We start from the raw sequence: 17396 nt of genomic DNA on the forward strand, positions 1-17396 counted from the left end.
TGCCCTATGGTGTTGTCATACTAACTACCAGTCTTGCAAAGATCTGCCACTATACTTCAATCATTGAAGTCAAAATCTTTACAAATGCAGTAGGGGCACCTTCTAGAGAAACACCATTACTCATGCTGGAATGAAAAGACTTGTAAAATTATGGATAGATGTTTTCAACTTGCAAGAGCACAAAATTAATATTATTTATGGCCCACTGTAAGCAGGACTTGAACCAACTCTCCAGAGAGAAAAGGTTAATGCATTACTAGTCCCTTATGGCATGTAACTTAAAGCAGCTGACAAGCGAGAAGGAAATAGGACAAAAAGTGAAGGCCAAACATGAATTGCTGTCACAGCATTCAAGACCTTACAATGAAATATCTGCAGTACATCATGACTTTCTGTTTCTTATTCTGTTAATGAAGATTTTTAAAGTCAGATTTAGACTGCAATCCATCTGCAGCACGTACCTAGGAGTAAACCATCATGTTCAAAACAGTGGACTTACTTCCTAGTAATCACGTTCAGATCCTACATGTTTCTATGAATGTTGTATTATCAGGTCAAAGAGGAGAATACGTATTCGTTTCCCCACATAAACAATACACAGAAAACTTCACCAGTATAAGCTATGATTTGGAAGGATTGTGACCCTAAGGAAAAGCATGATTTATGCTTGATCAACAGCTAATAGTTGCCTGATCTGACCTTTTTTCTTTCCACAACCCTGAAGACAAGAGATTTGAAGCTATCAAATGACTTTGCAAAAGCAACTCCACAGCCATTACAATAGCATATTAGCTCCACCAAATAGAAGAGGGGATTGATCTGTGAAGTGTGGCATCTTGTCAGCTGGAAGAGATGACATAATGGACTTAAGACTTCAGGCTAACAACAACAAAGTTTACTAAACCACAGAAGCAACTCTCACAAATACTGAACAAAATTGGTTAACTTACCCTGAAGGAAAACTTGAGTTGCATCCATACTGCAGAAATAATTCAGTTTGACACAACTTTAACTGCCAAGGCCCAATGCAATGGAATTCTAGACACTGTAGTTGGTTCCAGCACCAGAGCTTTGCTCTGGTGCCACAACTAACTACAATTCCCAGAATTCCATCACACTGAGCCATGGCAGTTAGTGTTCTCAGACCAGATTATTTCTGCAGTGTGGATGCAGTCTAAGTTCTAAAGCAGACCATGAAAAGGATAGGTTAAAAAATACCTTTTTTATGAAGTCTAAAAGTGTTGAATTACCCAGCCGCTATAAATGAACTGTATATTCAAAATCCAAGACAGTTTGTGCAACCAAATATTCTATAGCTGGAAGACCTTAAATAGGTTAGCTCTGCAACTCTAAGAGAGTAACAAGAATCCAACTACATTTCCCTAGTAAGTCAACATGTGAACTCTACTCAGCCTTGTTAATAACATTTGCCTTTTGTTTTAATTTAACTTTCCTCTGTATATACAAAATACACAAGTACACCAAACATGGAAAGACTGCAATTGTTTTATCGTCTGTATATGAACCCTCCACTTCAAATAACTAAAGGATATGAGTTCCAGTACAATAATTATATATTAAAGGAATGCTGTTTCCTTAAACCCAGTGCAATGTTACAACCAGCCATTGGAAGTCATTTAAAATAATAGTTTTGAGTTCAACAATTAAATTGGAAAAATTAAAGTATTTTAGGAAGAACTGATGAATGTTGCAAAATGTGTATTACTTCATCTCCAACAAGTTCCCAGTTTAGTAGTATATCATGTTTTAATGCAAACGAAGTGATCATAGACATGGAAATATTTATTAACAAGAAAGGATATATTATCAAAGGCTTGGTGGTGGCTCACCTCCTCCTGGACTTTACTTAACTGTTGCTCATACTCCACAGTCACATCGTGATTCAGCTTTTCCATCCCTTCAAGTCTCTGGCACAACCTCTCAATCTGAAACCCATCAGATCACATTAATTTAGCAATACAGAAAATCCTTACAGCAAAAACTGTATTTACTAGTGAGGGAAAGGACAAAATAATACATTTCTAAAGATTCAAAGTAATCCTATTTGACACAAAAAGACAAGGCATGATTCTCTACACAAGAGATGGGACCCTTTTTCTTTCAAGGGGGACATCTCCTCACAGCTAATCTTTCAGGAGATAATATGGCAAGCCCTTTTCTCTTTCCTCAACACCTTCTTCTCTCTCCAACAGGCTGTTGAAAGAAAGACACCTACTCCTGCCGATATCTAAACTCATCACAGGCTTTGCCCTTTAATTCATTTTTTGTTTCAGTTCTTTGTACTCGCATTTTCTCCTTCTCATCCACCTTATCTCCTTCTGGATTCCGCTATAACTGCATGAAATTAGACCAAGAGTTGCAGGTTATTCACCTCTATCTGTCCCATTATTATTGTCAGTTGCTAATCCTCATTAACAAAGGACCCAGACAGACAGGCCAAAATAAAGCTGCTTCGGGTAATTTTGGAGGTATGCAGTTTAAATGACACACGCATCTTAAGAGGCCATAAGCTGTGCCAAAGCTGTGCTCTAGTTCTTAGGACTGGAGCATGGCTTTGGCGCAGCTTCTAGCCTCTTAAGACGCATGCATCATTTAAACAGCATACCTCCAAAGTGACTCAAAGCATTTTAATTTGGCCTGTCTGTTTGGGCCCGAACTCTAATACAGTGAACACTTCAAATAACTAAAGGATTTGAGTTGCTCCAAATACAATAAAGAATGTAAAAGGTGAATGAGATGAGAGAGTGATTTGATTGATCAATGTGAAAGGGTATGGAGCAAGTCATGATATGCTTTCAGCCTCCTGAGGTAGAGGAATAAAACATTCTTCAAAAGAGAAAAAATGTGTTCTATGAGCGCTCACAATATCAAAAACCATACAACTGGAAAAGTACTAATCTGTGATTACAAATTTGAAAATTAAAGGAAAGGAACAGTTTATGCTCTCCTTCTTGGCCCAAGATACTGCCTCACTTCACAATGTGCAGTTCAGAAGCAAAGGAAGGATGCTGGAACAGGTTTTGACCAACTATAACTCTTCCTGAAAAGCGATAATGAGATTATGCCTCTTTATATTCGAGTAGCATCTATAATCTCTCAGAAATTACCAATGCTCCATTTGGGAGGCAGTCATTACATTTTAAGAAGCCTAATCTTAAAACTATATGAAACTGAGGTTATAGTCTCCTACAAATAAAGAAATATTATGCTAGCATAAGGAACTATAAAAATATTTTCCAGTCTATGCCAACTAGACACAGTGATAAAAATGCAAGATGTTCAAATTGCCTATATCATATCATACCCTAGAAAAAAATAAACTAAACCAGCTTCCACAACCATTATCAGCTATAATGAAAACTCTTGCCCGATTAAATGCTTGGTGATTACCTAGTCCAAATACTGACAATTTGGTGCAAGGCCACTCTATAGAGAAGCTCTCTGCCTTAAGCCTGGTAAATATACAGTAGCAACTATCAGATTATCTGGCTTCAATAATGATGTTCGTTCAGCCTTTTCTGGATGGGACCAAACTTCCCTCAAAAAGGAGCCAGTCCACAGGTTGGGGGGTGATTTTAAGTACAACACCATCCTTGCAGGCCTAAGTGATTCCTTGACAAAAAACACCTTTCCCCCAGTTTTGACAGTATACCAACTGTAACTCTTCCTGTAAAGCAATAGCCAGATTATGCCTATTTATATTCCAGTAACATCTATAATTCATACATGGGACTACTTTTGAGTACTACAGGCAAACTTCAGCCTGCACCAGTACAATGGCAGGACTACTGACTAAGACCAACTAGCCGTTCTGGCTCTCAGAGGCTGTACAGACCAATGTTATACGCTGGCCTCAGGGCAGAGTGGGGGCATGGCATCCACACAACACACACCCGACACTGCCCAGACGCTGCCATCATGCTGTGCACCCAACCACACGGTGGATGGCGTCACGGTGCTCTTTTGGTGCTGCATCCAGAAGACGCAACACCAAAAGGTGTGCCAGAAGGTGCCACTGCAGTGGCAAAGGCGCCCTTTCCACAGCACAAAAAGTAGCCGCTTTTTGCAGCTCCTTTTTGAGTTGTGGAAATGCCAGATTAAGGCCGCAGCATGCAACTGCCGCAGCCTCAATCAGGCACTGAAAGGGGCATCTGCAGGCTGCCCCTTAGGGGTGGTCTGTTCAGCCCGTGAGTCTCTTTCCAAACTTCCAAACAATTAAAAACCTTTAAATGCCAAAATGGCCTGAAATCTGAAGATCTCAAGGAACACCTTCTTCTATGTAAACCTACCTCAGTAATAAGTTTAGAAAGTCCTGCTAGGAGTCCCGCAAACCTTGGAAGCAAAGTAGGTAGGAGCTGTGGTTAGAGTCATTTCTTTGGTGATGCCCTCCAATAAGGAATGCTATCTCTAGGATGGCTTACCTGATGTTAAGCCTGGTGCCACTTTTGAAGCTAGGTAAAGCTTAGAATTTTTATTTTATCTGCTATTATCTACAGGAATAATAGCTCTTTCAGTAACTTTTGCTTAAATTACTTTAAACAAAACTTATCTTTATGGTTTTGGCCTTGGTCTTATTTATTTAGGCTAATATGAACTGAATATGACTTACATTTCTTTTATGCAAATACCAAACTGTATCTAGTGTACACAATTTGTTTTATGTTATTTTTCCTTATAATTACTCTTATTCAAATAAATGAGCTTTGAAAAGTGCTATTATGTAAATTTAGCAATGTTGTGAGGTTGTCACTTTAATCAGGATCAATGTGTATGCTGAAATTTCAGAGAAAGAAAAACATATTTAAGCGGATATGCAAAGATCCAAAGCCCAAAAAGGATGTTTATAACATGAGAAACAAAGGCACAGAAATGCAAAATGTTTGGTTATGGTGAAGAGGTGACCATGTGGATGACAATATGAATAGTGAGGAAATTTTGGAATGTGATGCGTGCAGAGATAAACTGGCTAAGAGCATCCTCAAGATGGGGTGCTAATTAGTTGCTTCCTGGCACACTACACATACTAACACTGGCTAACATTCCACCCTCATGAGAATGCTCTTTGCCAGTTTATCATATCTCCTTTCTGATTCTCAGCCTGAACACACCACATTCAAAAGCTTCCTTCACCATTCAGATGATCATTAACCCACTTTGGCCTTAGGCAACATCTTTCATCCTGCCTTTGTGCCTCAAGACCATAGGTAAAAAACTCGTCACCTCTTCAATATACAAAAAAGTTCTGCATTTCTATCACTATTCATACAGTCTCATTATAAATGTCCTTTCTCAGCACCAGTTCACACCATGCATCTGAGGAAGGAGACCAAGTCTACAAAAATGTATGGATTAACTTCTTTTGCAGAGTTAGTCTCAAAGATGCTACAAGATCCCTTTCCATACTCATATTCCAGACTAACATGACTGTCTTTCTGAATATATGAGCCAAATGAGAACACAAACCCCAAAGAATTACCTCTTTGCATTTCTCATCCAGAATATTCTTGAGAGAAGACAATTCTTGCTCTCGAATATCTAAGCAGGACTCCAGTGCCTGAGTTTGACTTTCCCATTCAGCTTTCTTATGAGCCACCATGATGTCTATTTGCTTCATTAACTCCTGTAGTTCAGCCTCACATGAAGTCAGGAATCCTCTGCAGTCAAGAATGTAGGTTATTCTGACACACGTACACAAGAATAAAGATACAAAGGAAGCAGAGTTTTCTTCCTTACTCTCTCTTTTGTTTACAAAGCAAGACCTCTCCTCAGGCACCCACAAAACTTCTGCAGCCATTCTTCACTTAGATTCCTTAATTTTAAAGGCCAAGAAGTTTGTTTCTTCATCCAAAAAAGTAATGTCAGTATTCAGAAATAGTATGTAAGGGAACAATGTGGTAGCACAATGGACATTCTGTGGATTTGTCACAATATACAAACATGAAATTGAGAAGCCTAGTCACCTGTTCAGAGATCCATCACGGTGTAGTAGTATGAGTGTTGAATTATGACTCTGGAGACCAGGATTTAAATCCCTGCTCAGACCTGGAAACATACTGGGTATCATTGGGCAAGTCACACTTTCTTAGTGGCAGAGGAGGGCAAAGGACAAAACCCCTCTGAACAAATCTTACCATGAAAACCCTGCGACAGGTTCACCTTAGGATCATCATAGATCAGAAATGACTTGAAGGCACAGAACAACATTCAGGACCAGAAACTTTTTCTTTATTGCATGCGGGCGGGCAGCACTCTTAAACAGCAATCAATCATCCTTTCTGCTTGGCTCAAGAGAGAAGGAAACTGCTCTACCGACAGCATGGGGAAATCTGAAAGAGTTGCTATCACAGTACCATACTGACCCGTAAATATGTTGACCCAGGATTTGGGGGTTGATTTTTGAGCATAACTTTTTCACCTTATAGATGAGTATATACAGTAGGTAATTCTGAGATCCCTTCCAAATTCTAAGATTATTATTTCAGTAGTACATCCTTCAGGCTAACAGAGAAATTACTTTTCAATGAACACTCTTAGAATTATTACATTTTAGCTTCTTTAAACTGTAAATTAATTAAATTGCTCACTTGGTAAAATGCACTATTCAGAACAAAAAACTGAGGCTATAAGGCCATAGCAAAGCAAAATGCTGCCAAATATACTGCAGATCTTTAAATAGTTTTTCTTCTTTTCTTACCCCAGCTCTGCAAGTTAAATCAGAAGCATAATGCTTTCAGGGACAGAAGTGTCAGGATACAATTTTTATGACCAACTACATGCAGTTCCTCAGAGGACAGTTTCAGCCTTTTGAACATACTGGATCACCAATACTGTATATAATCAGGATTCTACACCAAGTACAGTATTATGCTTTCAAAGTCAGTGGAAGTTTTCTATTGCATTAATGTCCCAAGTTGAATGCTTATGAACATCAACTGCAAGCAAAATATTTTTATTTTTAAATGCCCTGGGCTTCTCCCTAGACAGAACCGAAGACAGCTTACAGTAATTTAAATTGAGTTAAAATCTATCAGCTTCTTAATTAACTGAAAATATCAGTACTTAAATTAGTATCTAAACGCATGAATACAACTAAACTAAAAGTTTGGAAACATTCACTTCTAAAATACCTGAGCAGATTTTTTTAAATGTTTGTATAAAATCTATACCAAAACAAGTATTTTTACACCAGGGCCAGTATCTGATAGCATATACTATATTGAGCTTATGGAGACTTAGTTCCAGGGCATGTGCAGGGAGGAAATCCAATGCAGTTTCATGTTGCACAATGTTCATGTTCTAAAATTATTTGTGCAAATGACACCATGTTTAGAAACCAAAAGAATGAATGCTGTACCACTGACACAACTGGAAAAGATTTTCTTTAGTACACAGTCCTCTTCTGCTAACTGTATAGTAGGTTTAAACAGAAAACAGAGATTTAATCCATATACCCTGACATGTTCTCAAACAGAACAGCATGAATGACAGCACAAGAGACAGAGGACATTAACCATCTATTATTAAGGGTTGGCTCCCCAGATATTTTATATTCCACTATGGCACAGTTATCAATTAAATTTGCTCAGCATTCTTCTTTGGAAATTTGCAAGATGCTAGACAAGAGCCAATCCTAAGAAATGCAATATGGAGCCCTAGAGAGAAGGTCTTGCTGATCTTTATCCTTTTTAATTTGCCTGTCAAATACAAAAGACTAAAAATAAATGGAAATCAATAGGTTAAGAGATTGAAAATCCTAATTTTCTCTAGAGCATCCACATACTTTGACAACTTGACAACTATTCTGGATGGGAAAAATACTTTTTAAAAAGTTAAATTTATAGTTACAGTCAACTTTTATCCCAGAGGAGCTAAGAACAAACCACAATCACAGGGAGGCCTGTGAGGAGGACAGGGCATGTTTTCTTTTCTTTCTTTCTTTGTTAACACAATTTGTAAACACAATTAAGTGCTTATGCGACAGAATGGTTTAGCACCTTTGCAAGTAGTTGCTAAACCATTCTGTCACTTAAGTGTTTAGTTTTTTTTTTTTTTAAAGGAACCAAACATCACACCAATAATGACAAGACAGCACTTGCGGGGGAGGGGGGAATGACATCTTCCAAAAAATTGGGAGGGATGGTAAACACCCCTCTGCCATCAGTCCCTCCCCTACAGAATGCTGCGATTCCAATCTTTCGCTCCCACTTGCTCCACAAGCTTTGGAATCACGTTTTTTCAAAAGAACTTCTTTTGAGCTGGTGTCTGGAAAAAACGGTTCTTTTGCCTTTGCCTCACTTCATCATGACAAATTCGATCACATCACGACATGAACCGGTTTCAAATGGGAACTAGGGTCATTTAATTCTGATATCTATAGGGGGTCCTAGAACCAAACCCTAATGGATACCAGGGGGCACTGTTTATCTTTGCACTTTAGAATCTTATCTGCTTCTTTCACCATTGCCCTTCCCATTCCTAATCTTCTTCAGATTTCTTGACTACAGTCTCCATTCTGATCTATGATAGAGAAAAAATATAGGAAATCTTTTAAGTGTTTCAAGTTGAATCACTGAATTTATGTAAACCCTTCATGGTTATAATTTTTGTTTTCTTTACATTTAACAGTAAGCCTGCCTTTGCACTTTCTTCTTTAACTTTCCTTAGTAATTGTTCCAGGTCTATGTTGTCTTCTGACAATAGTATGGTGTCATCTCCAGATCTTAGGTAGTTGGGAGTATGACTTACCACTAAGTAATTACTTTTCTTCCAAAATGTAATTATATCATTTATATCAATGATATCAAGTTATGAAAGGACAAACATGTTTCATGTAAACAACAACATATACAGATACATCATGCAAAATACCTATCATTTTGATTTCTAGTTCATTGGTACATGAGAAAGACAATTACATAACAAGGGGGAATGGTAGAAGCTATTTATGGGAAGCTGGACCACCTTCCAATCTCATGAATACATTGGTTAAATCTTTGTATAGTCTTTGGTCCTCTCATGAGGAACATTTGTTTAATAATAAAAAGGCCAGGATACTTTGACAGTCAAATTTGGTCTATATAAGACAACTGAACTCTTACTTACATAGGAAACAGACACACTATCCTATTATGTGCTGCAATCGTTATTGGTAATGCTTGGTATCCACAAAGCCCTCTCATTGTCTCTCCCTACAATATGCACGTTTGAAGCAAAGCACATTACATCTTGGGAGTACCGTAATCTGCCAGTCATCAGAACTACATCATGTAAGAAATATTTCAGAGATCCATAAGGCTGCACACTTAAGCCACTTACTTGGGGTTACTTCAACTAAATATAGTTTGAATAGAATTAGGCTCCATAAATCTCCTTGTAATCAGACCTCACTGATACCAACATCAACTTTTCAAGGTATAGGTTTGCCAACTTTCTCATCAACACTTGCAGGTGTGGCTTTACCAAAATATAAGGTATACATGAAGTGAACGGTACAGCAAAGTATATGATGTAGATGCTGCAAAACACTAAAGAAACTGAGGTGCTACTAAATTATAGTACAAGGCCATAACTAAAACAGTGGGACAGAAATTTAGAAATTAGCTTTATATTATTAAATGGAAGTTCAGGTTCTGGAGAATTTCACATAAGGAGAAGCAGCTTGATAAATACACTTAGAAAGCTGTGGCTACTAGTTATGGCTCCTATCAGAATCGCAATATGAACCTGAGAGTACCCATTTGAAAATGAGTATTATACTTTCACATAATTCCAGAGAAAGACAAGATATGGAAACAGTGAATGTTAAAAGCAAATGTTGGACTCGCTAGAAAAAAGCTGTCATTTTGCTCCTGTGCAATTCCAAATTGTATGCATTTGAATAATATTATTAACAACTAGCTAACACATACCTGCCTTGTCCTTGCTTTCGCATTCTTTCTAGCAATGCCTCCATCCTGAAATCACATCCTTTGGGACAGCTGAGAAAACAAACAAAGCAAAACATTATGCCACAGCAATTCATCACTATGTCCAATTCCATTCTAGGTGGCTGCAGTGTGTGTGAGATGTTTCTGACAACTGAAAAAAAAAGAGGGGCGGAGGGAATATTTGTCACTTCAATAAATCTAGATTGAACAGTTTATAAATACAAAAATAAATCACAACAAGACAAAACAGTTATCATTTACCAAATTCTAGAATTTTGATAGCACTTTAAGCAAGTGTGGACATTATCTTAGATCAAGATGATAAAGGAGATTACTGCAATATTCTAAAATCAGACGTGCAAATTAAATGGGTCTCTTATAAAATAGAAGAAATAGCATTTACTTTGCTACATACGTACACACCCTTGGTGTCAGAACAATAATTATGGAGATGAAAGCATGACCCACCAAGCATGGATGGACTGTCAGATGGATCTACAGTGTCCCCTTGGCTTACACGGGGGATCAGTTCCGGACCCCCCTCCCCCACATAAGCCAAATTGCATGCATGCTCAAGTCCCATTCAAGTAAATGGGGCTTGTGTTTGTGGCGGCGCAGCAGTGCACACATGCCACAGGCGCGTGCCCCATTCATCCGAATGGGACGCGCCGCCCTTTGCGCCCCACACGGCTTTGCACCTAAGTTCAAAGCCACGTATAACAAGGGGTCAACATCAATAAAAGAAGTGGTCAACATCATAAAAGAAATCCATGTAACAAGGGGTCAATATCATAAAAGAAATCCATGTAAAGAATCTGAGATGAATCCACTTTATGTTCCCATCTTAATGGGCTGATTTCATAATGTGGACTAAAGGTCAATGAATATATATATATATATATATATATATATATAAAATGTTATTAAAGGCTCTTTTTTAAGTCAAACGTCTTTTTGGATTATCTCCATTGAAACACACATTTTTCACAAATAACAGAGAAATATGAAAAGAAAAGTGTACAATATACTATACCAGGGGTAGGCAACCTGCGGCCCGCAGGCTGGATGTGGCCCGGTGAGGCCTTGGGACCAGCCCCAGCCCGGTCCTGCCACCGATTGCAGCCGGGGCCTTTGGGGGGGGCAATTGTCTATAGAAGCCTCAGAAACATGCATTTATATTAACATTTTTTAAAAAATCAGCAAATTTTTTCGCGTGTCTTCCATTTTTTTTAAAAAAAGTGTCTTCCATTTGAAAATTTTGTCCTACATTTGTCCTGGTTTATTTATATATTTAATTTTTTTTAAAAATCATTTGTTTATTTTTTGGCTTCGGCCCCCCAGTTGTCTGAGGGATAGCAACCCGGCCCCCAGCTCAAAAAGATTGCCTCCCCCTGTACTATACACATGGGGTTGTTTTTATCCACCCTTAGTCCAGTTATCTTTGCTTCCAGAAAAAAATCTGGTTTGATCTGTTCTAGGATCCATTTGTTTGCCTTCTTGGGCTGCCCACACTCCTCTCCACCACCACATTTCAAATGAACTGATTTTCTTCCTATCTGCTTCCAGCTCTCGCATCCATACATAGCAACAGGGAATACAATGGCTTGTGCGATTCTAACTTTCGTGCTCAGTTGTGTATCTTTACATTTCAGGATATTTTCTACATCTTTCATAGTTTCCCTCCCCATTCTTAGTCTTCTTATGATTTCTTGACCGCAGTCTCCATTCCAATCAACATTTGATCCTAGGTATGAGAACTTTTTTACTATTTCTATTTTTTCATTGTCTCAGTTGAATTTGCGTAAATTCTCCATGGTCATTATCTTTGTTTTCTTTATGTTCAACAATAAGCCTGCCTTTGCACTTTCTACCTTGATTTTTCTTAGTAGTTGCTCTAGGTGTGTGATGTTTTCTGCTAGTAGTATTGTGTCATCTGCATACCTTAGATTGGTGAAATTCTTTCCTCCTATTTTCATTCCACCTTCTGCTGTGCACAAGCCTGCTTTTTGGATAATATATTCTGCATAGAAGTTGAACAGATAGGGTGAAAGGATGCAGCCTTGCCTGACCCGTTCACCAATTGGGAACCATTCAGTTTCTCTGTGTTCTGTTCTGACAGTACCCTCTTGTCCTAAGTACAGATTTCTCATCAGGACTACAGATATGCTGGCACACCCATGTCTTTAAGTGAGTTCCATAGCCTTTCGGAGACATTACAAAAATCCCATGTAACATGGGGGTCAAACAGACTGGCACCCTGGAGTGGCCTCCGCAGTGAACAGACACCACAATCCTGAAGCTGGCTGCTCCCATGGCCCTGAACAAACCACCAGCACAGAGCAGCTTTTTGCTGTTTCTCTGACCAGAAGAAACTGCGTGGCTTCTGACCTCTCTGGGGGCAAGTGTCGTTTGCATACCCTGCTCTCTTCCATGTCCGCCTGTTTCAGGCCAAAGTTTTACTAAAGGTACTCAGGCCTGATATATAAGAGGCTGATTTATGGATACACCTGACCAAGTTTGAGTACCTTCATGTGGGATGCAAGCTTTTATATTCAGAAGTGTGATTTGGACTCGTGTGTATGTGCGCGTTCACACACATACACACACACCCTTAAATCACCTGTCAGCTTATGGTGACCCCCATGAATTTCACAGAGTTTTCTTAGGGAAGGAATACTCAGATGTGGTTTTCCCAGTTCTTTCTTCTGAAATATAGGCTGCAGCACCTGGTATTCGTTGGTGATCTCTCATTCAAGTACAACCAGGGTTCACCATACTTAGCTTCCATGAGCAGACAGGATCTAGTTCCTTCAATTTACCCATCATTAGATATAGGAGCCATCACATAAAACAAAAGTGTATGTGAAGCACTCAGCTCCCTGTCACAGGCCCACTGTGGATGGGTTCTTACAAACCTGCTTGCTCAAGTCTCAGAAAAGCAACTCTTAGGCAGTATGACGCAAGCTGAGTTGCTGTATGGATTGAACATAAATTTGTCATTAATATGCAAATCTAAATATTAAGTAGCAATTGTTTAATAAAGTATCCAAAACTGAAAAGTTACCTGAAAGCTACTTTCCAGTGTATAATACTTAGATAGTCCAAACAAAAGTTTCATTTCTCCAGCTCATTTTTCCACATGTAGTAGTAGCAACAGAGTTTCCTTTCTGTTAAGTCAAAAAAAAAAAAAAAATACAAAGGATTGACTAAACCTGGAGGGCCAAATGATCCTCTCCCAACTTGTACTGTATCATGACCTGTCCTTTGTAATGGCAACACAAGAGAGATAATGATCAACAAATATGCAGCTATTTATTTCCCCTACATCAACTGGAGAGAGCCAGTATGACACAGTGCTTTAAACATTGGACTCCAACTTTGAAGACCAAGGTTTGAATCCCAACTCAGCCATCAAAACTCACTAGGTGAGCTTGGGCAAGTCACACTCTCTAAGTGTGGCAATGGCCTCAGAGGATGGCAATGGCAAACTCTCCCCAAAGAAACATGCCCCCCCCAAAAAAACCTGTGATAGGGTCACCATATCAGAAGTGACTTGAAGGCACACAACACCAACAACAGTGCTTCAATTGGACATGGAATTTTACCCAAAAAAAAATTTTTTGGGTGGTGTAATATTAAGGTACTTGTGGATAAGAGACATATATATGGACAGAAGGGGCTAAAATGTATGCCTCCAAACTGTGCTGCCCATACATCTCCCCATTCTGCCAGAATGAGACTTAATTACCAATGGCAAACCTTGAGTTCTTCCAGAGTAGCAGGCCTTTCATCATATGCACACTAGCTAACAAATAAACATCTCACATTAAGCTATCATGTATTAAAAACTAACAAGCATATTATTCATGAAGAATAAAGAAAAAGATTCACTTGTCAATTTTTTTCAGTTTATCTTTTTTCTGGCCTTCAAACCATACTCTCCCCAAAAAACACTGCAAAGCCACTGCACCCATAATTGTTTGGGCGATCAAAAACTATCACCAAAAGATCAATCACTGCTTCTAGAGGCTTCCAGGGGTGGCAAATGTGCTGAGAATATCCCCCAACCCACCATAGCAAATTCAGCACATAGCCCACCCTAATCTATCTCTTGATCATTCCCATACCATGGATAGGTGCTGAATTAATGACTTGGTTTTCCTACAGGAGTTTAATACTCCTATCAAGAAAAAACACATTAAAAAGGCACTGTACCATTTCAATGGCCATGTAAGTGATTTTGACCCATAAATTAAGAAGCTGATATACATAACAGTGTACCAGTGTATGCCAATATTGACAAGTTAACAGACAAATCATGATCTGTTATGGCTTTGCCTCCACGCACCTCCTCCTCCCCATTGTTGTTGTGTGCATTCAAGTCAATTTTCGACTTATGGTGATCCTAAGGCAAATCTATCACGGGGTTTTCTTGGCAAGATTTATTCAGAGGTTTGCCACTTCCTTCCCTTGAGGCTGAGAGAGTGTGACTTGCCCAAGGTCACCCAGTGGGTTTCATGGCCAAGCTGTGAATCGAACCCAGTGTTGTAGTCCAGTACTCAAACCACTATGCCACCCTCACTCTCCCCTCCTCCCCATTCATGCTGGGAATCCCTCCTCTCTTCTTTTTTTGGGTAACCATAGTTTAATACAATGTTTGATATTGATAAAAATAATTGTTCTCATTAAAGTAGAATTTTTTAAAAGGTGCTTTGGATATGTTTTCCAATTCTTCAGAGAGAAACTCTTTTTTATCGTTGAAATTTTCAGCAAATTATTATTTTTTGCCAAATCAGGAAAAGAGGATATATAGAATGCAAAATGAAAAAGATTGCCTATGAGACACAAACATCATCATGGCAGCCATTCCATGAAGCCTGTTATGTTTCCAACAATATAATGAATTTTAGTATCAGAAATCAGGTCTCAAGTCAATATAATAAAGAAACCTGTGTGCAGATTAGGGACATGGACACCCCAGTGCCATTTTTGTGGCTACTCAAATGTAGACCAATCCCCTAATTTATTAACAAAAAGAAAATTCTTCAAAATGACCCCCTCATTCTCTATGGGGAAATTTTGCCATGCTTTCCCCCACTTTGGGTGAGGGAAAGCTGCATCACATCTACTCATTATTACTTCTTAGTACTGTCACAAAGTGTCTCCTACCTATATTACAGGTAGGCTTCCAACACATAAAAACACACTTTGCAAATCAACCCATACGACCATAGAATCATAGAGTTGGAAGAGACCGCAAGAGCCATCCAGTCCAACCCCCTGCCGTTCAGCCAGGTGTCCCCCATCCTATATCCGTACTACATGAGATACATCCTATACCCGTACTACATGAGCAAGTACATGTTCTGAAAAAATGATATTAATTTTCATACTACTCAAATGTAAGGAAACATATCTAAAACTACAGATACACTGTAGAATTAATGCAGCTTGACACCACTTTAACTGTGTGAATCAATGTCATGTAATTTGCAATTTTGTGAGATATTTAACCCATTTTGACAGCATTCAGGTGCCACAACAAACTAGAAATCCCAGGATTCTAGGATGGAGCCATGACCATTAAAGCAGTGCCAAACTGCATTAATTATGCTAAATGCAGCAGTCTTAGTCTACCCAATCTCTAAATGTCTTTATTGAAAGGAAACAATACTCAGCTCAATGGGAGTTCCTCCAAATCTACATGGAGAGAACTGCTGAGTAGCTTAATTCATTTTTATTAAAGCATAAGCCTTACTTCTGACATGCTATCAGATAAGCATGTTTAGTGTGAAAGCCTGACTCGTTTTTCCAAAACATTTAGTAGCTATTCTAAAAATAATATAAACAAACGACTGTAACGTGGAAGAGGAATGCTGTCACATAAGTCTACTTTAAAGTACAAACTTCATTCTAATGAGCTGCTTAACGTGTCAATATGATGGAATACTTAGTATTCTGCAGGATGGAGCCGTGGCTGTTAAAGTGGTGTCAAAAACTGCATTATACTTATCCCTCCATATTTGCAGCTTTCATATTTGCGGATCTGATTATTCAGGGATTTGATTAATATGTTCTCTCTAGGAATATCTAGGTCCTCCAGTGCAACTCTAGGGTGAACCTTAACTAAAAGTTGCACTGAAAGACCTAGAGAATACTCTACTAGGTATTCGTAGCTCCTCTGGTGCAGCTCTATGGTCAGTATCTGTTGGACGAGGGCCACAGAGTTGGACTGGAGGACCTAGAGATTCCTAGAGATGTGTCCTCTCAGTTATTTGCAGTTTTTCCATATTCACAAGGGTCTTGTGCCCCTAACCCTAGTGAAGATGGAGGGACAAATGTATTTCTACAGTGCAGATGCAACCCATGACAGTGAAACAGTGAAAGTCCCCTGGGATATCACTCCTATCCTTCTAGCTGCTTTTCAAGCTTTAAAGGCATCTCCTTCTAGGCGTTTTTAGAGGGTCGGTCGGCTGCCAATGTAAACAAACTCTTGCTTTTAGGAAGTGCCACATCCTCCCCTATTTATAGAAGGTGCCAGGTCAGCCTAAAACCAACCTGTTTGTATAGTTTATTATTTATTTATTTATTTATTCAATTTCTTTTGCGCCCAACTAGTAGACCCACTATGTAACTCAATAAGTGTATAAATGTTGGGTTTTAGTTTGTTTACTTATTTATTTATACTGCTTTTTTATGCAGGGACCCAAGGCATCTCACAAACAAAAACATTTTAAAAATACTTTACAATATAAGTTTTAAAAGAAGCTTAAAACGTCAAATAAAAATAGTATAAAATGTATAAAATAGTATAAATGTTAAAGACTAGAATAAATGCCCCATAAAACAAACAGCCCACATAAAAGTCACCCCAATGATTATGTATTAAAAACCTGCCTGGATAAAAACGTTTAGTTGCGGCTAAGGTCCAAAACACACTGCACTAATAATCCAGTTTGTGGCCCCTTTAACTGCCCTGGCTGGGTGCTAGGAAATTTTGGGAACTGGAGTTTTTTGTGGTATCAGAGCTCTCCTGACAGAGAAGGCTCAATGCCTCACAAAACTACAGTTCCCAGAATTCCCTAGCACTGAGCCAGAGCAAAACCGATCTCAAGCTGGAATATTTCTGCAGTGTAGACTGATGCCTGGAGTGAACTGGAGCCCACCAAAAAAAAAGAAGTGTCAGAAATGAGACGGGAAATGACTTTGCCTCTATGAATTGCTGCGAGTCTGTCAGCTAAAAGTTATTAAAATGTTATTAATTAATTAATTAATTAATTAAATGCAACAATTCTGATGAGAGGAATTCTGAGATTTTTTATTATAACTATTATTATTATATATTATTATATATACCATATATAAATTATAATAACATATACTATTATAATATATAGCATATAAATATTATATTAATTAATATATAATATATATTAATACAACAATAAT

At 38.5% G+C, this 17396-nt stretch overlaps 1 protein-coding gene across 1 annotated transcript in view; it reads right to left on the reverse strand.

The window, feature by feature from the left end:
- The window catches only part of CEP63 (centrosomal protein 63), a 43617-nt gene extending 30497 nt beyond the window's left edge, over positions 1-13120 (reverse strand). Inside the window, exons 1-4 of the mRNA XM_042458785.1 lie at positions 13012-13120; positions 9930-9998; positions 5498-5675; positions 1851-1946 (exon numbers count right to left, since the gene is read on the reverse strand). Of these exons, the coding sequence (XP_042314719.1) occupies positions 1851-1946; positions 5498-5675; positions 9930-9973 (318 nt within the window). The 5' untranslated portion in view covers positions 9974-9998; positions 13012-13120. The remainder of the gene's footprint in view (positions 1-1850; positions 1947-5497; positions 5676-9929; positions 9999-13011) is intronic.
- Positions 13121-17396: the final 4276 nt, after the last annotated feature.

Source organism: Sceloporus undulatus, chromosome 3 (assembly GCF_019175285.1).
Source record: "Sceloporus undulatus isolate JIND9_A2432 ecotype Alabama chromosome 3, SceUnd_v1.1, whole genome shotgun sequence".
Taxonomy (NCBI): domain Eukaryota; kingdom Metazoa; phylum Chordata; class Lepidosauria; order Squamata; family Phrynosomatidae; genus Sceloporus; species Sceloporus undulatus.